This window comes from Orycteropus afer, unplaced genomic scaffold (genome assembly GCF_000298275.1).
Source record: "Orycteropus afer afer isolate SDZICR_OR568_19922 unplaced genomic scaffold, OryAfe1.0 scaffold00010, whole genome shotgun sequence".
NCBI classification, from domain to species: Eukaryota; Metazoa; Chordata; class Mammalia; order Tubulidentata; family Orycteropodidae; genus Orycteropus; species Orycteropus afer.
The window spans coordinates 10,007,458-10,034,066 of record NW_006921597.1 but is presented as its reverse complement, the minus strand read 5'-3'; the positions used below and the strand labels follow the sequence as shown (position 1 = coordinate 10,034,066).

Here is a 26,609-nt window from a genome sequence, read left to right as displayed (position 1 = left end):
AGACCATAACTTTTTCTAATTTTTCTCAACAGAATTCTGTGCCCAAGAACCTGTGAAAATGCAGTCTGGAGTCCAAACATAATTGATTTCTTCTGGTAATTCTTACCACAGGCATGCTCAGGGGCTGACCCAAAGCCTTTTCTGAGGAAGGAGTCCTACACAGTACTCACTGCCTTCCTGAACCCAGAGAGAGAACATCCCTTTTCTAACTAAACCTTCCATAGGTTGGTGCTCTTCATTTAAAAGAAAACAAGAGGAGACTTCAGCTTATGTTGTTGTTGTTTGCTCATAAGAACCCCTAATGTAAGATACTGATTGGAAGAAGAGATTTTTTACTTATTTCTCCCACACAGCACATTAAAATTCAGAAAAAGGAGCTGTTCCTTCTTGGTAGAACTTTATGAAATGTCTAACTAGTGTTTTTTGATTATATCTACTAATGACAGCAAATATTGTGGGTAGCTAACTCACGTGGAGATCTTAAGCTTTATAAGTGTTTTCACACACGTGATGAAGATGGTCCTTCATTGAGCACCAAATATATGCCAGTCACTTTACACAGGGAATGATGGCTTATTGATGGTTTATATTTGATAAAGGAAGGCAGTCAGCCTGGGGAATTAAGTGCCTGCTTGAGCTCATACAGCTTGAATAATGCTAGGACTCAAATCACAATTGGTCTAACTGAGTTTCTTAAAGTGCTATGTGATATTGTACATTCATGTGTGTGTATGTTGTTGTTGTTATTTGCTGTCAAGTCAGACCCGACTCACAGCGACCCCTCCTTGGGTTTCCAAGGCAGTATCACTACGGAAGTAGATTGCCCCATCTTCCTTCTGAGGAGTGGCTGGTGGGTTTGAACCGCCAGTCTTCTGGTTAGCAGTCAAGTGCCTTAGGCACCATGCTACCAGAGCTCCCATGTGCATGTATTGTTGTTATGTGCTGTCGAGTCAGACCCGACTCATAGCGACCCCTCCTTGGGTTTCTGAGGCAGTATCACTACAGAAGTAGATTGCCCCATATTCCTTCCGAAGAGTGGCTGGTGGGTTTGAACCACCAGCCTTCTGCTTAGCAATCAGGCGCCTTAGCCACTTTGCTACCAGAGCTCTAGTAGTCACTTTTTCCTTTGAGTCCTGGGGATGTTTTCATTAATAAATCAGGTATGTGCACTCAGGTTAAGAGTCCCTGGGTGGTACAAATGCTAAATGTGCTCGGCTGCTAACTGAGGAGTTCGTCCAGAAGCACCCTGGAAGAAAGACCTGGTGATCTACTTCTGAGAAACCAGCCATTGAAAACCCTATGGAGCACAGTTCTACTAAGACACACATGGGCTTCCTATGAGTCTGAATCGACTCCATGGCAACTGATTGTTGTGTTGTCAGGTTAACAAAAGTTTCGAGCCAGGTTGGGGTGTGTGTGTTGGTATAAGGTAGAGACAGTGAACATGTGAGGGAGTACCTGTTGGCTTGCCTTGCTTGTCTCTCTGCCCAGCATGCAGCAGATGGTAAGGAGAGGCCTGCCTGGCATGGGACACCCAGGCAGAAGGTGGGAGCTCCTGGAACAGGCACTCGGGCACTCAGAAGTGGCTCTGGCTTGCCCAACCCATCATACTGCAAGATGGTGTGCTGGCCATTTTCCTTTGTGGCTATCGAAACAGAAACAGCTTGTCTGGAAAATTCTGGGCTACCACATCCAATTTACAGAAGAGGGAAGCCTCAGAGCCTCTTTCAACAAGCTCAGTATTTTTTGGGGGGAGGGCGGGGGCTGGCTTTCTTGGTGGAACACGTTTTACATGTGTGCAAAGGCTAACCTGATAATTATACAAAAATACTCTGCACCATCCAGTAAAGCTCAAACTGCAAGAGAGCAAGGCTGCTACTTTTAAAGACAAATATTGCTATTCTAAGAGAAATTTTTTCATACTTTTTATTGTACTGCTTAATATTATAATAGTCCTTATAATAGTTATATAATGGTGACTTTAACAGTATCTCCTGTTTCCACTTAAAAAAATTTATAGCTTTGGGAGGAGATTAACGGCTCAGGGATATGATTAGATATTCTGTTTGAGTGAGAGTATTACTGAGGACTTTTGGAAGTAGAAATAGGGAGAGAAGAAAGTCCAAATGGTCTAAAAACCTCTGAATCAACAGTGATTTTCCATTTTGTAAAATCTCTATTTCCTTATTTATTTATAAAGGAAAGGAGGAATTTAATTATAATCAACTCAATCCTTATACTCAATTCTTATAATAGCACTTCTTGCCTTTTCACTAAGCTCAGTCTTACTACTGAAAAGTGCACAGCAAATTCATCAAATACTTCATTGACACTTGGGCTCTAGGGAGAACTAAAATTTAAAAGTAAGGGTATACAAAGGAGCCGTGGTGGTGCAGTGGTTAAAGTGGTCAGCTACACTCCAAAATGTGGTTCAAAGCCATCAGCCACTCAACAGGAGGAAGCTGTAGCAGTCTCCTTCCATAAAGATTTATATCCTTGGAAACCTTAGGGGCAGTTCTACTCTGTCTTATAGAGTTTCTATGAGTCTGAATCAACTTGATGGCAACAGGTATGGGTATACACTCTTAAACTGTAGTTCTCCTTATAGCTGAAGTGCCAGTGTACTACTTTATGAGTTTGCTACAATTTAATAGGAGCCCTGGTTGCACAATGCTTAAACACTTGGCTACTAACTGAAAGGTTGGTGGTTCAAACTCACACAACAGCTCCACCCGAGAAAGACCTGGCCATCAACTTCTGCAAAGATTATAACTTAAAAAGCCCTATGGGGCAGTTATATTCTGTTACAATAGGGTTGCTATGAATTAAAAGTCAACTTGATGGCACCTATTAACAACAACAATAAAATGGGTATACAAAGGAGCGAATTGTGGTGCAATGGTAAACATTTGGCTTCTAATGAAAAGGTCAGTGTTTTGAACCTACAAATCACTCAATGTGAGAAAAGACCAGGTGATATGTTCCCATAAAGATTACAGCCTAAGAAACCCTATGAGGCAGTTCTATTCTGTTGCATAGTGTTGCTATGAGTAAGAATTGACTCAATAGAACATAACAACAACGTAGATGTACAGAGATCCCTGGATGATGTAAAAAGTTAATGCACTCAGCTGCTAATCAAAAGGTTGTTGGCTGGAGTCTACCCAGAGATTCCTTGAAAGAAAGACCTAGCAATCCACCAACAAAAAATCAGCTATTGAAAACCCTAGGGTGTGCAGTGCTGCTCTGACACACATGGAGTTGCCATGAGTCAGAATTGACTCATGGGTATGGTATGGGTATACACCTTCTGAGAGAGTACTGGATTCATGCAAAGATTAGTTCTCAAAGCCAAACCAAAATAAGTCTGACCTCATCTGATTTTTCAGGGGGAAGCAGGTGCAAGTTTGGAGAGTGCCATCTTTGGGCAGTGAAGAGTTGGAAAAAATACCTGGAATACTCTTTGTGTTTCTATTCCCTGCTCAGTGTTCCCACATCACTCCATCTGCAGATTTACTTGAGTCCAGCAACTTCATTTTGCCTTCCTCTCTTGGGATTTAAAAAGGTAACCACTGGGACATTTGCCCGTGCTAAAAACATTTGGAATGTGCATCAGCCTTGTAGAGTTCAGAGGTTTCTGTCCAGGCAATCTAGATATTTCACACTGAGAGACCCATGATGAATAAATAAATAAATAAAATTCTGTTTTATCCACATTTCAGGGAACTAAGTAGCCCTGGTAGCACAGCAGTTAAGCACTCAGTTGCTAACTGAAAGGTTAGTGATTCAAATCCACCAGCAGCTCTGCAGGAGAAAGACATAGCAATCTGCTCCTATAAAGATCACAGCTTAGAAAACCCTATGGGGATTGCTGGAGGCAAGATGGCATCCTGGTGACATATTCCTCCCAATCCCTCTACAATGAAAATGGGAGAAACCAATTGAAACAGATACAGATGATAATCCTGGAACTGTGAGCATCAAATGAAAAATAAAGAATTAAATTAAGCACCAGCTGGAGGAAAAAAGAGAACAAGAGCAGTGATTGAGGAGAAAGATAGAGCAGAAGCTTGACACAGCATGGCCATTTAGGTACTGGAAGGCAATATAGATGGGTGAGAAAAAGCCAACTTCACATACTCCCCAAAAGACAGAGAGAAAGTATGAAGAAATCTAGAGTGAAGCAAGGCAGACATTGTGTCCCAACTCGTCAGCCACACCACTACATCTGCCACCTACCACCTCACCTGATGGTCAAGTGCCACCACCTGCTCCTGTACTGCTGGATCAATGACAGACAGTGGACAACACCTGCTCACTCTGCCAACAGCTGCTCTCCATGATCAGTAGAAAGAGACCCATGCCCACACTTCAACTCATAATTCCAACCACCTGGAGACAGGTAGGGAGCATCTCAATGCTGCCAAACTAGTGACCAATGTAGCATGCTCACCAGCCCTCCTGGAGATATCTAAACAAAGCAAAACAAAAAATTAGGATGAAACAATGTATTTATTGAAACATACAATTGATAAATAAATACAATAACACGAAAATTTCTCAGAGACAATAGACAACTTCAAATCAAACAATGAAAGAAGACAAGATGGCTCAAGAGAATGACCAAAACAAAGAACCAGGAAACCTCTCTGAGAAAAGCTTACATAGAGGAACCTCCAAGAGATCAAGCAAACCACAAATAAAATCAAGGAAAACTCAGAAAATACCTTAGAAGAATTCAAGAAAACAACACATGAGCAAAACGACAAGGATAAATAGACAATTAGAAATCATATAAAAACAATAACTGGAAATCCAGAAAATTAACACTAAAATTTCAGAATTTCAGAGATAGATAACACATTGGAAAGACGAAGGAGTAGAATTGAATCAATTGAAAATCAGATCAGCAAATTAAAGAACAAATACCTCAACACCAATTTGTATGAAGAAAAAGCAGATAAAATAATAAAGAAAAATGAGGAAACCTAAGAATTATGTGGGGCACTCTTAAGAGGAAAAGTTTATATGTAACTGGAATTCCAGAACAGGAGGAAGGGGAAAAAAAAAGATGATTAACAAGACTCATACAGGATAGACCACAAAAGAAAGTAACCAAGACATGTCATAACAGCATAATCAAACTTTCCAAAACCAAAAACAAAGAAAAAATCCTGAGAGCAGCTCAGGATGAATGAAATGTCACCTACAAGGGGAACCAATAAGATTAAGCTCTGATTCCTTAAAAGAAACAGGGAATAAGGAAATGAGATGACATATATAAACTCCTGAAAGAAAAAAAAAAATACTAACCAAGAATTATATATCCTTCAAACCTGTCTCTCAAATGTGATAGTGAAATTAGAATATTTCCAGACAAACAGAAATTAAGGGAATTTGTAAAAACCTGACCAACCTTATAAGAAATACTAAAGGGAGTACTTTGGATAGAGAACCAACAATATTGAACAACAACTTGAGATTAAGACACATGGCAACATCACCAGGAAACCACCCAGATGAAGAATTTCCAAATATAAAATAGATGTACAGAACTGAAAATAAAGAACCAGAGACATCAATCTATAAATAACAACAACCACTACCAAACAAAAAGAGGGAACAAATGTATAATTACAGAACTTCCAAATGGAGAGGATATCAAGACTATGTCAAGATAGAACAGAATGTTTTCAACTTAGGAAGATAAAAATAAATTACAGGGTAGTCACAAAGAATATTAATAAACTCTCTCCCCAGAATAAGAAAGAGGAAAACCATAAGGTCTTATAAACACAAAATCAACAGCAACAAAGAAAATGAAAATGAAATCCAATAACAATGTGAACTCAGCACAGAAAAATATACAGACCAAATAAATCATCAACACCATAATGAAAAACATCAGAATGACAGAAATAAATTCATATCTATCAATAATTACACTGAATGTAAATGGTGAAATGAGCCAGTCAAGAGTCAGAAAGTAACCGAATGGATAAGAAAACATGAGCCATCAATATACTGCCTATAACAGACACACTTTTGGCAGAAAGATAAAAATAAGCTAAAAATCAAAGTATTGAAAAACATACACAACTAGAAAGAAACTCAGCAAAGATACAGACAATCTCAGCAACACAATCAACCAACTTGACCTCGTAGACATATTATACAGAACACTCTGTTGTTGTTATTTGCCGTCGAGTTGGCCCCGACTCATAGCGGCCCCTCCTTGGGTTTCCGAGGCAGTATCACTACAGAAGTAGGATTGCCCAACCTTCCTTCCGAGGAGTGGCTGGTGGGTTTGAACCGCCAGCCTTCTGGTTAGCAGTCAAGTGCTTTAGCCACTATGCTACCAGAGCTCCTACAGAATACTCTACTCAACAAAAATGAACATCTTATGCACATCAAAAGACTTCTCCAAATGAGTAAAAAGAGAATGTATACACTGGAAAAACATTTATGGCAATGACATATCTGACAAGGGACTAGTCTCTAAAATTTATAGAAGGATTCAACACCTCAACAACAAAAAGACAAACAATCCAATTTAAAAAATGGGCAGAGAACATGAACAGACAGTTCACCAAAGAAGATATTTGGGCAGCCAACAAACACATGAAGAAATGCTCACAATCATTAGCCATTAGAGATGTAAATTAGAACAATGAGATATCATTTCACTCTAGCAATAATAAATAGCAAAGTTCAATAAGACAGAAAACAGCAAATGCTGGCCAGGGTATGAAGAGAATTAAATTCTTGCACACTACTGGTAGGACTCTAAAATAGTACAACCATTGTGGAAAATGATATGATGCTTCCTCAAAAAGTCAGAAATAGAAATTTGATCCAGTGATCTCACTACTGTGTATGTATCCTAGAAAAATAAGACTTAAGACACGAATAGATATATGCACACCCATGTCCATCACACCATTGTTCACAATAGCAAAGAGATGGAACCAACTTAAGTTACCATAAAAGAATCAATGGATAACCAAGCTATAGTACATATACACAATGGGATATCATGCTATGCTAAAGAATGCAAACACCTTTTAATGTGGATGAACCTGGAGGATATTATGCTGAGTGAAATAAGTCAGCACAAAAAGACACATACTGTGTGAGACCACTAATAGAAAAAGTCAAGGAAAGGTTTACACACAGAAAAAAGCATTCTTTGGTAGTTACCAGGGAAGGGAGGGAAACGGAGGGGAAAGAAAGTCATTAACTAGAGAATAGGCATGTATTAATTTGGGTGAAGGGAAAGGCAATATAAAATAAGGGGGAGATCAGCACTATATCACTAAGGTAAAGGAAAACACAGAAAGGTATACAAGAGGTACAGACAACAAAGGTAAATACTATTAAATAGCAATCCTACATAACAGTAATAACAGAAAATAATGTTTGAGTGAATACATGAGCAGACGTGCAAACTGAGCAAATATGCATAGGTGAGCAGGACTACACTCACGACCATATATAGGTTTGGCAGAGGATATTTCTACATATTATTTGCATGTGCTGTAAATATATCTAGGTGTATAGTAGAACAAATAAGACAAAGCTGTGAAAACTTGTTGTTTTTGTTGTTAGGTGCCATCAAGTTTCTCCAATTCATAGTGACCCTACGTACAACAGAACGAAACACTGTCTGGTCCTGTCCCAGCCTCATGATCCTCGTTACACCGGAGACCATCATTGCAGCTACTGTGGCAATCTATCTCATTGAGGGCTTTCCCCTTTTTCATTGACCTTCCACTTTGCCAAGCATGATAGCCTTCTCTAGGGAATGGTCCTTTCTGATAACATGACCAAAGTAAATGAGATGAAGTCTGGCCCTTCTCACTTCCAAGGAGCATTCCAGCTGCACTTTTTCCAGGACAGCTTTGTTACTTCTTTTAGTAGTCCATGGTACTTTCAGTATTTTTTGCCAACACCACAACTCAAAAGCATCAACTCTACTTTGGTTTTCCCTATTCATTGTCCAGCTTTCACATGCATATAAGGCGATTGAAAATACTATGGTTTGGGTTAGGCACATCTTAGTCTTCAAGGAGCTATCTTTGTTCTTCAGCACTATAAAGAGGTCTTTTGCAGAAGATTTGCCCAATGCAATACATTATCTGATGTCTTGACTGCTGCTTCCATTGATGTTGATAGAACCAAGTAATATGAAGTCATTGACAGCTTCAAACTTTACTCCATTTATTGTGATGCTGGTTATTGGTTAAGTTGTGAGGATTTTTATTTTCTTTATACTGAGATGTAATCCATACTGCAGACTAATCTTTAATCTTCATCAATAAGTGCTTCAAGTCATCCTCACTTGCAGCAAGCAAAGTTGTATCATCCATGTATCACAGGTTGTTAATGAGCCTTCCTCCAATCCTGATGCCATATTCTTCTTCATATAGTCCAGCTTCTCAGATTATTTGCTCAGCATTTAGATTGAATAAGTATGGTGAAAAGATACAACCCTGAAGCACTCCTTTCCTGATTTTAAACCATGCAGTATCCCCTTGTTCTGTTTGAACTTTAGCCTCCTGGTCTATGTACAGGTTCCTCCTGAGCACAATTAAGTGTTCTGAAATCCCCATTCTTCTCAATGTTACCCATAATTTGTTATGATCCACACAATCAAATGCTTCTGCATAGTCAATAAAACACAACTGCACATATTTCTGGCATTCTTTGCTTTCAGCCAAGATCCAGCTGACATCTGCAATGATATCCCTTGTTCCATATCCTCTTCTGAATCCAGTTTGCATTTCTGGAAGTTCTCTGTCAATATAGTGCTGCAATTGTTTTTTAATTATCTTCAGTAAGATTTTACCTGTGTGTGGTATTATTCAATGATTTCCACACTCTGTGGGATCACCTTTTAGCCATAATCAAATACTTGTGGTAATGAATCACTGGGCTTGTGGGCTTAGAATCACAGTCTCAGGGGACATCTAAGTCAATTGGCATAACATAGTTCACAAAGACAGTATTCTAGACCCTAATGTGGTGAGTAGTGACTGGGGTCTTAAAAGCTAGGTAGCTGCCATCTAAGATGCAAATATTGATCTCTCCCCATCTAGAGGAAAGAAAGAGTGAAGAAAATCAAAGACTCAAGGAAATAATTAGTCCAAAAGACTAATGGACCACATGAACTACAGTCTCCATTACCCTGAGACCAGAAAAACTAGATGGTGCCCAGCTACTACTACCGATGTCTCTGATTGAGAGAACATACGGTCCTGGACAGAATGGGAGAAAAATCGAGAACAAAATTCAAAATCATAAAATAGACCAGACTTACTGGTCTGAATGGAACTGATGAAATCTCTGAGAATGTGACCCTTTAACACCCTTCAGACATGGAACTGAACCCACCCCCAAGATCACTTTGCAGCCAAGCAATAGACAAATCTATAAGGTGAACAGTAACCCTTGTGAGGCACATACTCCTCAGAATAATCAACTATACAAGATTAAAAGAACAGTATTTGCCCCAAAACAAATCTCAGAAAGCAGGAAGGGGTAGGAAAGAGAGATGAAGGGAAATAGGGAACACAAGGAAGAACCAAGAATAGTGCTGTTACATTAAGGGAATTGCAACTAATGTTTACAAAACAAAATGGGTATAAATTGTTGAATGTAAAACTAATTTGCTCTGTAAACTTTCACTTAAGCCATAAAAAAACAAACAAACAAACAAACAAACAAAAAAACCATAAAAAACCCTATAGGGAAGTTCTACTCCATCACATCGGGTCACTATGAGTCAGAATTGACTTGACAGTCCCCAACAATAACAATAAATGAGAATGACAAATAGCTCCTTGAATCTGAGATTCAATCTAACTCTTTATTATTTCACCCAATATTAAAAGTAATAATAATACTAGTAATTAATTAAAAAAAAAAAAAAGAGTTCAAGAGAAGTATTTCTTCACTTAGGCAGTATTTACAACTCCTTGCTTTTTTATTCTCTCTAGTCATCCTTTCATTCACCCTCTGCCCAGCAAACATTTAGTAAATGCTAATAGTGCTAATGGAATAGTGCTAGTAACACCAAAGAAACGACAGGCAAGAAATCAGACATGTTGCGCTGGGTAAATCTGCTCCAGAAGACCTCTTTCAAGAGCTGAAGAGCAAAGATGCTGCTTTGAAGACTGCGGTGTGTCTAACCCAAGCCATAGTATTTTCAGTCGCCTCATATGCATGTGAAAGCTGGACAATGAATAGGGAAGACCAAAGTAGAGTTGATGCTTTTGAGTTGTGGTGTTGGCAAAGAATACTGAAAGTACCATGGACTGCCAGAACAACTAGCAAATCTGTCCTGAAAGAAGTGCAGCTGTAATACTCCTTGAAAGCGAAAATGGCCAGACTTCATCTCACCTACTTTGGTCATGTTGCTAGAAGAGACCATTCCCTGGAGAAGGATTTCATGCTTGGTAAAGTGGAGGGTCAGTGAAAAAGGGGAAGGCCTTCAGTGAGATGGATTGCCACAGTGGCTGCAACAATGGGCTCAAGTACAGCAAGCATTGTGAGGCTGGCACAGGACTGGGCAGAGTTTTGTTCTGTTGTACATAGGGTTGCCATGAGTTGGAGATGACTCAATGGCACCTAACAACAACAATAGTGCTAAGCATGAGTTATTTACTCCCTCTAGTCATTTCAATTCAACAAGTAGTCTAGCTGTACAAGGAAACTTTGCTCTAGTGAGTGAAAATCCAGAATACAAACTAAAGCTCTTGTTCTTTCATAAATTCATACTATTTACAAACCCCAAACCATCCTGTCTAGCTCTTCCTTGGTGTAGTGGAAAGAACATAACCTTGGGAACCAAATAGATAGGGGTTTAAATCCAACTTCATGCTCTGTCACTTTATAGCTTTGTGAATTAGGGAAATGTTACTTAACTCTCTGGATTCATTTCTTTGAAATGTGAGAATATGTTATGGGAATTAAATAGCATAACATATGTAAAATGTCTGTATTGGGCATGGTTTATAGTAAATGTGTAATAAGTGCTATCTACTTTCTCCTCTTTCTCATTCTACTCATTCAACATTTATTCAACAATAATGACTCAGGCACTGATACACGTGCAATGAATAAAATACACCCCTTGCCTTTGTGAATTTTACATTCTGTAGGGGGATGTCAGACAGTATACAATATGACAGTTAAGTGCTATAGAGAAAAGTAAAGCAGGATAGAAGGATAAAAGAAGTGCTTCGAGCATAATTTATATAGGTGGTTATGGAGATAACTTCTTTGAAAAGGTGATATTTAAGCATAGACCTGAAGGAAGTGAGTTCCTCTCCTTCAATATCAGAAGACATGTCATCTGAATCTCTGTCAGAAAGCAGTGATTGAATATTTGGTGAAGTAATGAAATACAGAATATTTCAATTTGGGTATGTATAAGATTTAGTTTCACATCATAAAATGCCCACTGGCATGCACAATTAAACTGTTCCATAATTTCTCTTTAAAAACAACATCTTAATATCCCACATTCATATACCTCCAGGGTTCTCAAATTTACTATATCTTTTTGGGAAAGGGCCAATATGATGCATAACCTAATAGACACCTCCCCTCTTTTTCTGAAAGTGAATCCTAGACCCTGACCTAACAGTAGAGTAGATAATCTACTTCTGAAGAATCAGCCATTGACAACCCGTGGAGCACAGTTCTACTCTGACACACATGTGTCACTCTGAGTCGGAATCCACTCCATTGTAACTGGTGGTATGGTGGACCTAATAGTATGTAGAGGGGCACCTTCTGATTTGGCCTTAGGAATTTGGGCCATTCACTTGGAAATCTCTCAAGTAGAGTAAAACTTCCCAAGGACTCAAATAATGTTCTTCCAAGGATGCCCAAACTGTTCATCACTGACTGTGTGAGTGAGGCTCTGGTGGGAAGGGTCCTGGGAGGGTAGCTGAGTCCCTGCAGCTCCAAAGTCAACTCAACACCCCAGTAGTTCTCTAAATCAGGGGTTTGCTGATAAACCCAACATCGTTTAGGTGATTTAACAGATCAAAGATCAACCAGGTACAGCATGATTCTGATCAACTGAAAAATTTGTCTAACCCATGGACTGACACTGTGCTCCTTGAATCTTACTGTACTTACTGATCACCTGGGGCTCCTGATTAAATGCCAATTCTGATTCAGGGGTGGGGCTTGAGATTCTGAATTTCTAATAATAAGCTCCCAGATGGCACAGTTGCTGTTGGTTTCCATATGCATTTGGAGCATCAAGGCTCTAGTTGTTCTCAAAACTGACTGCACGTTAGAAACACCCAAAACCAAATCAAACTCATTGCCACTGAGTCAATTCCGATTCATGACAACCCCATCTGTTACTGAGTAGAACTGACCTTCACAGCATTTTCTTGATTGTAAAGTTTAAGGAAACATATCACCCAGTCTTTCTTTCTTTTTTCTTTTTGTTTGTTTTAAATAAGAAGTGTACGCTTTTATTGTCTCAAAAGTCTATTGCGATTATACCAAGTATAGTTGAGAAATTAAAATTGAATCAGTAGGCACATAATAACATAGCAAGTGTAATACAATGAAGGGCCTCATTTTTTTTTTAACTTTTTATTGTAGTTAAGGTGAAAGTTTACAGAGCAAATTAGTTTTACATTCAATTTATACACATTTTGTTTCATAATGTTGGCTGCAATCCCCTCAATGTAACAGCTCTCTTCTCACTTCCTCCCTTGGTTCCTTGTTCTCAATCATCCTTCGTTCCTGCCCCTTCCTGCCTTCTGAATTTTGTTTTTGGGAAAATGGTGCCCTTTTGGTTTCATATGGTTGATTGTATTGAGGAATATGTTCCTCCCTGATGTTTTTACTCACTTTTTAGGCCTGCCTATTATTGGTTAGGAGCTCTGGTAGTGTAGTGCCTAAGGCACCTGACTGCTAACCAGAAGGCTGGTGGTTCAAACCCACCAGCCACTTCTTAAAAGGAAGGATGGGCAATCTACTTCCATAGTGATACTGCCTCGGGAACCCAAGGAGGGGTCGCTATGAGTCAGGTCTTACTCGACGGCACATACCATTGTTTGGTTGAAAATTGATCATTAGGGGTGAGTTTAGTTCCAGGCTTAAAGGGTATCAAAGGGCCACAGTCTGGGGAGTCCCACCAGTCTCTATCATACCAGTAAGTCTGGTCTGCTTTATGATTTTGAAATTTTATTATAAATTTTTCTCCCATTATGTCCTGGACCTTCAGTGGTCCCAATCAGATTGGTAGTGGTAGGTGGGCACCATCTAGTTCATCTGGTCTCAAGGCTGTAAAGGCTAGGGTTCATGTGGTCCATTAGTCCTTTAGACTAATTGTTTCCACAAGACCTCTCTTGTTGGATGGCCTTTTGGTTGGAGCTGATTACAAACCACTTCTGTGTTCCAGAGACCTAGAATTACCTAGGGAGCTCTTAAAAATTGCAGTCCCTGGATCTCTCACCCCAAGACCAATTAAATCAGAATTTCTGGGGCTAGGACACAGGCATAAGTATTTTTTAATAGCTCCCCTGCAAGATCCCAATATACAGTCAAGGTTAAGAACTATTGTAATTTCCCAAGAACATGTTATAAATTTCAAGTGACAGGTGAAAAGAAATAGCATTTGATAAATACCAACTTTTAGGCATTTGAATAGGCATTTTACATTAATTTCCTAAGTCCATCACCTGTCAGCTTGTCATGTTGTGGTATGTTGCTATGAGACTAGAAGCTATGCCACTGGTATTTCAGATACCAGCAGGGGCACTCACAGTTGACAGGTTTTAGTGGAGCTTCTAGACTAAAACAAACTAAGGATGAAATCCCTGGCCATCTTACTGCCAAAAATTAGCCAATGAAAACTTGAATATTGTACAAAATAGTGCTGGAAGATGAGCCCCCAGGTTGGAAGGCACACAGTGGTCACAAAAATGGGCTCAAATGTACAAATTGTCATGAAGATGACACTGAACTGCGTAGTGTTTCATTCTGTTATACTTATGGTCACCATAAGTCAGAACCACCTTAATGACAACTAACAACAATAACAACAATAACAACAATTTCTTAAGCAGCAACTGATAGAACCAGAATAACAATACCTGATACTTGTACAATATCTTAATTCTTATTCACAATGAATTCTCTTAATTCATTGAGGTAGTTAATTTTATAGATGCATAAAATGAGGTGAATATGACTTGCCTAGGATCAAATACAGGGTAAGTAGAAGAGAAGCACCTCAAGTTCAGGTGCTCTGACTTCCAGTCCTCTGCTTTCCCCAAGCACTGCTACTTCATCTGAGTCAGATGTATGAGAATGGCTGTGATCTGGAAGTGGTCATAAGAGTTATTTTGATGATGCTGAGTGTATGGAAGAGTCTAAAGAGGCTGCAATCATTCCCAGCCAAAGATTACTTTTCGGTGATGTACAGATCAATTCAGAGACTGAGACGGGAATCAAGAAAGGAGCATAGTCCTTTAGGGGCCTTGACAGACTGAGAGTAGTGGCTGTAAGACAATTACCAAGGAGAGGCAAAACGTAGAGACCTAGATTGCAAAGCCTTCTAATTTCTGATTCTGCCATAAATGATGGAACCAGCACTCTCCTGCCCCCATAGGTCTAACGGGTAATCCACGCTAGTACCACCACCTAAAAGTTATTGGAAAATAACCTCTCTACTGACACTAGAAAATTGTTCATAACAACAAACTTTCCTGCTTGTGAATAAGCCATTTTCATAATTTGTAGGTGGTGATTCTGTTATTTAATATCTAGGAGAGTTTGGGAGAGAGTCTCTGGGCAGGCTGTGTGCAGATGGCAACAGAGTACCCCTACCTCTTTTATGTGGTGAGCTAAAGTGGGACCTTCTTAAGCAAGAATTGCAGAATGCACCCTGAAAGGGGGGATGCTGAGGATCAACCTTAGACCTCGAGTCCTAACTGATGCCTGTTGAAAAACAACAGCAGCTGCAGGTCAGCATGGTGTGCAGCTACCAGGGATGATGTGTCTATTTTTGTGCCAAGATCCCAGATTTCTTGCCAGGCCAAGAGATCTGTTGTTGTTGTTGTTGTTGTTCGGTGCTGTTGAGTTGGCTCTGACTCATAGCGACCCTGTATACAACAGAACGAAACACTGCCTGGTCCTGTGCCAGTCTCACAATCTTTGCTACACCTGAGCCCATCATTGCAGCCACTGTGTCAATCCATTTTGTTGAGGGCCTTCCCCTTTTTTGTTGACCCTCCACTTTACCAAGCATGATATCCCTATCCAGGGAATGGTCCCTTCTGACAACAAGACTTAACAAGTAAGTGAGATGAAATCTGGCCATTCTTGCTTCCAAGGAGCATTCCAGCTGCACTTCTTCCAGGACAGATTTGTTAGTTCTTTTAGCAGTCTATGGTACTTTCAGCATTCTTCACCAACACCACAACTCAAAAGCATCAACTCTTCTTCGATCTTCCTTATTCATTGTCCAGCTCTCACATACATATGAGGTGATTGAAAAGACCATAGCTTTGGTTAGGTGCACCTTAGTCTTCAAAGAGATATCTTTGCTCTTCAGTACTTTAAAGAGGTCTTTTTCAGCAGATTTGCCCAGTACAATACGTTGTCTGATGTCTTGACTGCTGCTTCCATTGGTGTTGATTGTGGAACCAAGTAATATGAAATCTTTGACTACTTCAATCTTTTCTCCATTTATTATGCTGCTTATGGGTCTAGTTGTGAGGATTTTCACTTTCTTTATGTTGAGATGTAATCCATACTGCAGACTATAGTCTTTAATATTCATCAGTAAGTGCTTCACGTCATCCTCACTTTCAGCAAGCAAAGTTGTGTCGTCTGCATATCTCAGGTTGTTAATCCGTTTTCCTCCAATCCTGACTCCATGCTCTTCCTCATATAGTCCAGCTTCTCAAATTACTTGCTCAGCATACAGATTGAATAAGTATGGTGAAAAGATATAACCCTGACATACTCCCTTCCCGATTTTAAACCATGCAGTATCCCCTTGTTCTGTTCAAGCGACAGCCTCCTGATCTATATACAGGTTTCTCATGAGCAATTAAGTGTTCTGGAATTCCCATTCTTTTCAATGATAGCCATAATTTGTTATGAACCACACAATCAAATTCTTTTGCATAGTCAATAAAACATAAGTAAACATTTTCTGATATTCTTTGCTTTCAGCCAAGATTCATCTAACATCAGCAATGATATTTCTCGTTCCACGTCCTCTTCTGAATCCAGCTTGCATTTCTGGAAGTTCTTTGTCAATACAGTGCTACAATCATCTTTGAATTATCTTCAGTAAGATTTGACTTGCATGTGATATTAGTGATATTGTTTGGTAATTTCCACATTCTGTGGGATCACCTTTCTTTGGAATGAGTACAAATATGGATCTCTTTCAGTCAGTTGCTCACCCCAAACAAATGAACCAGTTTTTACCATTAATGACATAGAAAACATTGCTCATTCACCTCCATCCATATATTCCTTCATTTTTTTCATGCTAAGATTACTGAGTGTGTGCTATCAGCAAAGAATATTTGATGAATATTTCTATTAAGGGATTCACAATACTTATTTTCATGTTATAAAAAACTCAGCAACATGCCCTGAGAAAAATCTCCTGTAACTTCTCTTAATCCAATAAATGTATATTGGTTGCAGACTGGTCTATTTAGTTGTTTTATCTCTCATCATCCCTCAAAACACACATACACAGGTAAAGCATCCACTTTGAATATGAAGTATGATGTACAGTGCCCAGAGATCCTACAACTGAGTCTGAGGGCCATGTGTGTCTCCTTTCCCCTTTAGTTCCTGAGATGATTTAAGTTGCCATGAAATTGTGTCTATGTAAAATGTGAAGCTGATTGTGAAGAAGATTTTCTTTTTCCTTCCTTCTCTTTCAGGTTGGAATTAACTTATTAACACCTCGTTTTTTGGCTATTACCAATTTGCTTTAAATTTAGATTGCCTCAGGAGGCATTCAGTCTAGAGAGGAAGATCCAACACATGTCTCCATGGGAAGAAAAAGTAAGTTCAAGAAGCCTAAAGGAAACTGGAAACACTTCTCAAAGAGAGTAATACTGAATTGTGACTTAAAATGTGAAAGGGGTATAATTTAACAAATGGTGTTGATGAGATTGTTGAATACTTCAGAGACAGGCTGAGCAAAGCCTCAGAGACCAGAGGGAGAGCTGAATATGGGGGATATCAGGAAGCTGTGATCATGGCACAGTTACTCTTCTCTGGGGTTCAACTGGTCATGGCTAAGCAGTATGGCAGCCATATCACCAATCTTTGTGCTCACTGACAGTGGCCTGGTTCCTCAGTCTGTAAAATGATAGGGTTAGGCTAGGTTATATCTAAGTACTGATGGGAATGGAGGATATGGGCTGTCAAGCAACCAGCATTTGAGTACCTTCTGAGTATCAGTAGCCATGTTCTTGCCACGCTACCTCATTTAATCTTGACAACAACACCTATTATCTCTACTTTACTCATAAGGAAACTGGATGCAGAGAGGTTTTTCTCTTGGGAATTGAACCCAAGTCTATCTGATTTGGAAGCCCATGCTGGAACACACCTTCTCTTAAGCATTTCAACCAGAGTGAAGTTGGTGATATTGGAAGACTTCCTCTGGCAATATTTGTAGACCTTGACAGGAGCAGTGGCTTGCCCAGCAGGTTCAAGGGGAAAGAGCAAACAGGAAACAAAGGAGTCAAGAGACACTGAATTCATTGCCCATACCCTCCCCTCATGTCTCTTAGTCTTGTAATGTTAATAGGTTTTGGGCACTGTGGTAGGACTAAATTGCTATCTTGACTGAAGCTGAAGAAGGCATCATGCAAATTGTAACTTCTTTTATAATTTGTGTTGAAACCCCAATAGAAAAATGGAGAAAGGACATGGAAAAATAATTCATGGAAGAAAATAAAGTAAATGGCAAATACCAAACAAAGAAACAAACAAACAAAACCCAAATTCACTGCTCTTGAGTTGGATCTGACTCATAGCAACCCCTCCTTGGGTTTCTGAGGCATTATCTCTATGGAAGTAGATTGCCCAACCTTCCTTCCAAGGAGTAGTTGTTGTGTTTGAACCACCAGCCTTCTGGTTAGCAGTCAAATGCCTTAGGCACTATGCCACCAGAGCTCCCAAATGGCCAGCGTAGTATTCTACTATATAACCATGAATATTTTCAAAATAATTTCCCAATTTTAGATACTGATGTGATTCTCAGGGTTTTTGAAATCTTTATCTATTTATATTTTCATTGTTGTTTTAATGGCCATTTCTTTGATTTCTAGCTGGTTTGGATTTTTTTCATAAAACTATTTGCCATTTAGTTTTATGAAAAAAAAAATAGTAGGAGCTCTGGTAGCGTAGTGCCTAAGGCACTTGACTGCTAACCAGAAGGCTGATGGTTCAAACCCACCAACCACTCCTCGGAAGGAAGATGAGGCAATCTACTTCCGTAGTGATACTGCCTCGGAAACCCAAGGAGGGATCGCTATGAGTCAGGTCTGACTCGAAGGCACATAACAACAACATTATGTGGACAAAGAGTGCCCAACCTGGAATTAGGTATGAGTCAGGGCCAACTCGACGGCACATAACAACAACAACAACAACAATTAGGAATACCTTACCAGCTGTGTAATGTATTTGGGTGCTAACCAGAAGGTTGGCAGTTCAAACCCACTAGCTGTTCCACAGAAGGAAGATGGGGCAATCTACTTCCATAAAGATTTACCACTTTGGAAAGTCAATGGGGGTCACTGTGAGTTGGAATTGACTCAATGGCTATGAGTTTTGTTCTTTGGTTTAATCTTATGCAAGTCATATCACTACAGGGCTACATCTATGATAAGAGGGATCAGAACAAACTAGGGGATTCAGAAAGTCCTTTTGAGTTCCAACATTTTATTCTTTCATTAAGCAATCATTATAGAACATATATAGAGAGCTATGTACCATGCACTGACCCTCGGGCCTTCTAGAGCTAGATCTAGGCCAAATTGGAATGCCAAGTTTGAGTATGGTGATTCTTAAAGTCATTTACTTGCTTTTTTCTGTTTAATCTTTTAGTGACCTTACATCCTCTCTCTTTCTCTTGTTAAACCCTGTTCTCACAAAAGAATTAAAATGTGGTCATATGGAGATATAAATGATTGGCAGCATCTTACAATACTTTCTCTTCCAGAGGGATTTGTCTATGTAGGGATCAAAATTTATAGGTATGAGGCCCTCATGGATAAATTTGAAGAAAAAGCTAGTGGGTGGGAAAATATTTGACAGATATCAGAACTTTGGAAAATGTGGGTGGTGCAAATGGTTAACATTTTGGCTACTAACCAAAAGGGTGGAGGTTTGAGACCAACAAAGGTGCTGCAGAAGAAAGGCCTGGTGATCTACTTCTGAAGAATCAGCATTGAAAGCCCTATGGAGCACAGTTCTACTCTGACACTCATGACATCATCATGAGTTAATGTTGACTTGATGGCCAGTGATTTATCAGACTTTGCTGTTATGGTTCTCTCCCCTTCCCTTGCTCATTTGCCTGGTGAATTCCTACTCATTTTCACAGACCAGTTCTTCCCTGTCACTCCTTCCACATCACTCACAGAGTCAGCTCTTCCTCTGTCATCTGTATTCCCAGAGAACCTTATAAATAGCTCTACTATTACAGTGACCCCATTGCACCGTAGCTTTGTGTTTATAAATCTTCTTCCATATTAGGCCGTGAGCCACTTGAGCATCTTATTTTCCCTGTATTCACAGTATCTTCCCAAGGCTCAACATAGAATCAGTGTCTCACAGGTGGATGACTAACTGAATTGAATTTCAAGAGCCCCTAGCAGGCAGTGAACCCCTCTCTCTGTGGATGCGGCTGTTTCTGAGTCTTTTTACTGACATCCTTTAGAGCAGACAAAATACACATGACTGATCACAGTTGCCTTTGGATTTGTATCTGAATGGGATAGCCCTAGTGTGATGAGTAATGAACACCTATGCCTAAGCTGGTGTTTTTCAGACTGAGGGCAGCAACTCATCATTGGAGAGTGAAGTCAATTTCATGGATTGGGAAGAGTATTTTTTTTAAGTGGAATAGAATAGGATAAAATAGAAGAGTAAAGAATAATATGGCATTAAAAAAGATCAAGTGCTCTACAAGTAATAAAGATAAGTATTATTCCATGAAACTTTTGTTTCAATGTGTGTGTATATGTGCATATGCTTGTGTGCACTAGTCACAATAGTTACAATTTTAAAAAATGTCGAAAGCCACCTTCCTAAACTGCTAGGAGGGAAAGAAGGCTTGCCTCTCTCTGTGACTTCTTACCACATTACTATGTGGATGTGCACTTCTGGAAATGGTCTCTTCTCTTTCCAAACTACATCACCACCACAGCACCCCGAACTGGTAGAATACTTTCTTTAGTGTAGATTTGGGGCTCAGGGGAGTAAGAGAACAAAAATGCTTGTTTTGATCACAAAGAAAACTTTGAAGCTCATACCTGCCCTCTCTTTCCACCCATTGGATTTCTGGAGCCATTTCTGTCCTGGATTCTGAGAAACAAAACTTGTACCTGACAGGTATCTCAACAAATGCTCCCCACCCCCCACCCCCCACTAAGGGGCTGTGCCTCTTCTGGAGTTAGGACATTTGCATGAGCAGTGCCTCCAGATCCCCGTAGCCTGAGGGCTGTTTAATTGTGATTCTTGCCATCCTTCTGGACAGGGTATCTAGCAGCTCCTTGCACATTGGCTCATTTGCTTCCAGGAATGGTGCAGGGTAGGGACTGAGACTGCTTTCACGAGCACTAGTTGTGAAATGTTGGGCAACTTAGCCTCTTTGTGCTTCAGTTTTTCCATCTTTAAAATGGAGGTGGTAACTGTACCTACTTCATGAAATTATTGTAAGGATTAAGTCAGTTAATAACATGCAAAGTACTCAGATCAGCTCCTGCACATAGTAAACAGTCCATTAGTGTTATTGTTATTTAATAACATTTAAGCCTTACAGTTATTATTTTTTCTATATTTGTAGATAGGAGCTCTGGTAGCATAGTGCCTAAGGCACTTGACTGCTAACCAGAAGGCTGGCGGTTCAAACCCACCAGCCACTCCTCGGAAGGAAGGTTGGGCAATCCTACTTCCATAGTAATACTGCCTCGGAAACCCAAGGAGGGGTCTCTATGAGTCGGGGGCGACTTGACGGCAAACAACAACAACAACAACATATTTGTAGATAAGAGAGAAATTACGTAATTTGCCCTATGTCATCTGTTAGCAGAGACTGAGCTAGAACTTACATCCAGATCTCCTGGCTCCAAGTTTGGTGTTCTTTCCCCTAATGATGGCTCACTTATGGGGCCTCAGAATACCTCATGTGCTCAACTTCCACCTAATCAATCTGCCTGGCCAGGCACCCACATAGGGAAGGGGCCCCTTAGGAGAGGTCTGGAGGGTCTGTGAGCCCCAAAGGAAAGTCCCTTCTTGTGATTTTGCTTGTCTTTTGTGGGAGACATATATTTAGGGGATATACATACATGCATACATACACACATACACACACATGTATCTACAAATGTATGTGTGTATGTTGTTGTTGCTGTTAAACCGGTTCTGACTCCCAGGTGACCCCATGTGTGCACAGTAGAACTGCTTCATAGGGTTTAAAAGGCTGTTACCTTTCCAAAGCAGATTGCCAGGTCTTTCTTCCAAGGTCTCTGAGTAGGTTCATATCACCAACCTTTTGGCTAAGAGTTGAGGCACCCAGGGACCTGTCTGTATATACACATATACATAGTACGTGTTTTTAATATGAGAGAGAATCTGAAATGAAGGTCATTGTACTGGTACTGGCCACCCAAAGGCATCCTTTTGAGTTCTGGGCTAACTGAGCAGTGATGAACAGATAGAGTCCTCCTTATGCTCCAATTAAATTTTTAAATAAAAATCTCTCTCAGCAACTGAGTACTACAGTTTGAGATAGGATGGTAATGTAACTTAAGATTTCACAGGCTAAGCAGCTATATTATATGTCCTATTTTTTTTTTCCAGCCTGAGATTTTCCCATCTGTATATTATATGCAAAGGCTCAAGAGCTGTCCCTGCTTTCTCTTCCACTCACAACCCACAGAGGGAACTGAACTTTCATATTCGGCCTCTAGGCTGGCCTGGGGTGGATGGGGTGGGAAATATGTGTGTATATATATATATATATATATATATATATATAAAAACATATATGTATATATATACATATATACATATGTTGTTGTTGTTGTTGTTGTTATGTGCCGTCGAGTCAGCCCCGACTCATAGCGACCCCTCCTTGGGTTTCCGAGGCAGTATCACTACGGAAGTAGGATTGCCCAACCTTCCTTCCGAGGAGGGGCTGGTGGGTTTGAACCGCCAGCCTTCTGGTTAGCATTCAAGTGCTTTAGCCACTATGCTACCAGAGCTCCTATATATATATAGTCATATATAGTCAGTCATATATATATATATGTATGTATATATATAGTCATATATATATGTATGTATATATATATGTGTGTGTGTGTATATATATACATACACACACACACACACACACATATATATATATGACCATAGTGGTGATATTTTAAAAATGTTTAGCATCATGTCAATTAGAGCTCTGTTAATAAGCACATCACCATAAATAAATCCTATAAAAATAGATGTTTGTATGATGATCAGAAGACAATTAGGATTCCGAAGTGCTTTTAAATCATCAATGATATCTTTAGGTGTTTGGTATGGTTTTCCTGGATTTTATTAGAGTGTTTTCTTTTTTCCCTGAAGAATTCAAATCCATTTGGGTTTTATATGGTAATATTGTTAATCAAAGTATTTGATTAAGCTGATTTTTTTGGTAGTTCTCAATAAACTGTCCTGATTCTCAGCCCCTTTCACAGATTTGAGCTGAGCTGGGCTGAGTATGGTACTGCGGAGGAATACTTGGTCCAAGGAATACTTGGGCACTCGTAAAGTGTAAGCAATCCTAAACTGTCCAGGAGGAGCCGTGGGAAGGGTTCCTGAGGCATTCACACAGGATTAGACAACTGGCCCCAGTGCCAGGTTATAAACAGACCATGCAATGCAGATAAAATAAGAACTGACTTCAACATCTGTCCTAAAGCCACACCAAGAACTTTCTGAGGGGGGAAAAAAAAGTCCCATTAATGAAGGTGCCAAGAAGATCTTCATACATTTATACTGTGTAATGCTGATGAAGCTAGGTCTCAAGAGCAGAAAACCATTTAGTGATAGTCCCCACTAAACGAAGAGATGCAAGGTCAAATGGCTTTTGTTTGTCCAGGATGGTGGGCACTTCCAGAGTTGAGGAGTAGGGGACTAGTAGAGTGAATGATAACTACAAATGATCCCAGAGTTTTATTTCACCCAACAGTTTTAACAATAGAAAACATGCAGAAAAACAGGGACTAGGACAATAGCCCTTGGAAAATCAAGAGGACGGTAAGTTGAAAGACCTGAGTGAGATCCACGCATTGTAAAAAGTCCAGTTATCTCTATTCTAAGAGTATGGACCCACCCTGCATTGTTCATACATTCCAGCTTTGCAACAGGAATATCTTCTGGTGTACCTAAGGTTAAAATGCAGATGGACTTTGGTACACCTTCTCTTTGTGCCCTATATTCTATGCCCTGGCTGAAGACACAAACTAGGCCCTCATGCTCTCTTAGACAACTTAGTAAGCATGCCCCCTACTTACCTCAAGGACAATTTCTTTTAGTTGGAATTGTTTTTGCACCACCTTATCTGAAGACACAGGCTCGTGGTAGTAGAGGCAGAGCAAGTCGTATTTCTTCATAATCTGTTTGAAGTTCTTCTCAGTGAGACTAACCACACGGTCTTTCCCATCGTATGTGGGGAAGTTCAGCCCCTCTTCTGCCCTGCAGGAGCACAGCAAGTAGACCCCCACAAGAAATAGTTGAGTTCTCTTCATTTGGGCAAAGTTTGGCTTTTGTTTTCCAGGAGAAAGGACAGAAGACTGTTGGAGGCCTTGCTGAGCCGTGTGGGGAAACAGAGAGAGGTTGGTTTTGTCTCTCTTCTGTGCCCTGCCAGATTCTTCACCTCCTTGAGTCCAGTTAGCTCTGTAATCACGGGCTCAGGACAAAGAGACCAGAGGCTCATGCACACACATGCGTGTGCAGAATAAGAGCCAGGCAGGGGAGGCTGGGAGGCCAAGCCCTAGATAACTTACATAGTTCTGCCCAGCCCCTGTCTCATTAGGAAGTCCATTTTTAGGAGGCAGTTGATTCAGGCTAAAAATAAATCATGCAATGAATAAAAAAGATAGATATGACTCTGTTGAGGGATTCGCTGATACAGTCTGTCAGCATGGAGGAGAGGGCAGAGGCAGGAGGGCAGAGAAGACCATGTGTACAAGGCAACTAAGGAGGCTAGAAAGGTCAGAGAAGAGAAATCCACTGCGAGGGGGGAGGAGAAAATGAGAGGAGAGTGATAAGGGAGCGTGGCACCAATAAGCAAGTGGAGAGGTTACAACATACAAAACGACACTCACACATATTGAACTGTTCAGTTACTCTAGGGAAGTAATACAGCTTGTGCCCACCTTCTCAGCCTATTCATACCCCACATACTCCCAGCTGACGAGAGAACAAAGCATAGCGGCGGTGGACTTTATGCTACCAGGTCGCTGCCATCTCTGCCTCCCGTCCTCTCCTCTGAGAAATCTAGGCCTGGTTGTGCTGCTGTATGATGCACACATGGCTCTGCCAGTCACTGGGCGAGGCATGTGAGGTCACCTTTCCCACCAGCCCCGCACGTACATGGTTCACAGGCTTCAGCCCACCCTGGGCCACAGCTGAACTCTGCTGCGTCCATTCTCACTTAAAAGTTCAACAGTTCTTCTCACAAAACTTCTTTCTTAGGTTTTTTCACTATCATCCTTGTCATATTTCTTTTTTCACATTAACCCTGAATATGGTCATTTTTAAGGAGCCCTGTGCAGTGGTTAAATGCTCGGTTGCTAACCAAAAGTTTTGCAGTTCAAACCTACCAGCAGCTCTGCTAGAGAAAGATGTGACGGTCGTAAAGATTACAGTTTTGGAAATCCTATGGGATTCTACCCAGTTCTACTCTGTCTTACAGGGTCGCTATGAATTGGAATTGACTTGATGGCAACGGGTTTTTTTTTTTTTTTTTTTTTTTTTTGGTGGCTGTCTTTGCCCCTTTTTTCTTCTTTAGTGACAGGCTAGTGTACAAAGTCAGCCAGTTGTTGTTGTTATGTGCCGTCGAGTCAAACCCGACTCATAGCGACCCCTCCTTGGGTTTCCGAGGCAGTATCACTATGGAAGTAGGATTGCCCAACCTTCCTTCCGAGGAGTGGCTGGTGGGTTTGAACCACCAGCCGTCTGGTTAGCAGGCAAGTGTCTTAGCCACTATGCTACCAAAGTCAGCCAGACCAGAGTTCAAATACCTCCTGGAAAGTTACTCACACTCTCAGATTCTAGGTCCCCTCCCTTGTAAGATTTGGATGATATTGCAAGATTTGGAAAATACTGATGGAAAGCATGATGACATAAAGAGGTGTTCAAAAAGAGTAAACCAAAACCAGTTGACACAGGGTCAGTTCTGACTCATAGCAACAGTTTGTGTCACAGTAGCATTGCTCTACCTGGAGTTTTCAATGGCTGAATTTTTAGATTGCCAGGCTTTTCTTCTGAGGCACCTCAGGTTGAATTCAACCTCCAGTCTTTTAGTTAGCAGATGTGAGGGTTAATATTTGCAACATCCAGGCAGTCCTCATAAAAAGTATCTTTTGTAATTACTTCAGTGGTGGGACTTTGCAGGTAATCTGGGCAGAAAGGATGAAGTGCTCATTTACAAGTGAGCACTATCTTCAGAGAGATTTACTAACTTGCCTGAGATTGTTGCAGAGTTACTGCCAACCTAAGGATTCAACTCTGCTTTGAAACCTGGTGCTTCTGATTGTTTTGTCTGTAATTTGGGCAATTTCCCTACAGAGACTCCTTTTCTTAAGTAGCTTCTTGACCATCTCTTCTCGAATGGCCCAGTGATAACTTGGGCCAGTGATAACTTCTGTTTAGAGTGGTTTATGGCATAGAGCCTTGGTGGTGAAACAGTGAAGCTTGTGCTACCAACTGAAAAGTTGGTGAATTCCAACCCACCTAGAGGCTCTGTGGGAAAAAAGACCTGCTGATCTGCTTCCTTAAAGATTACAGCGTTTGACAACAATGGGGCAGTTCTGCTCTGTCGTATGGGATCATTATGAGTTGGAATGAATTCAATGGCACCCAACAATAGCAATGGCTCTCTTAAAGGTATCACAGTGTTGCAAATGTTTAAGTACTCAGCTATTAACTGGAAGGGTAGAGGTTCAAGTCCACCAAGAGACACCTTGGAAGAAAGGCCTGGTGATCTACTTCCAAAAAATTAGTCAGTGAAAACCCTGTGGAGCAAGGTTCTATTTTGACATACACAGGGTTGCCATGAGTTGGAATCAATTTCACTGCAGGTAGTGTTT

At 40.4% G+C, this 26,609-nt stretch overlaps 1 protein-coding gene across 1 annotated transcript in view; it reads right to left on the bottom strand.

Moving 5' to 3' along the window:
• Positions 1 to 24,080, bottom strand: part of CASQ2 (calsequestrin 2) — a 112,335-nt gene extending 88,255 nt beyond the window's left edge. Inside the window, exon 1 of the mRNA XM_007948733.2 lies at positions 23,811 to 24,080. Coding sequence (XP_007946924.1) covers positions 23,811 to 24,044 — 234 coding nt within the window. The 5' untranslated portion in view covers positions 24,045 to 24,080. The remainder of the gene's footprint in view (positions 1 to 23,810) is intronic.
• Positions 24,081 to 26,609: the final 2,529 nt, after the last annotated feature.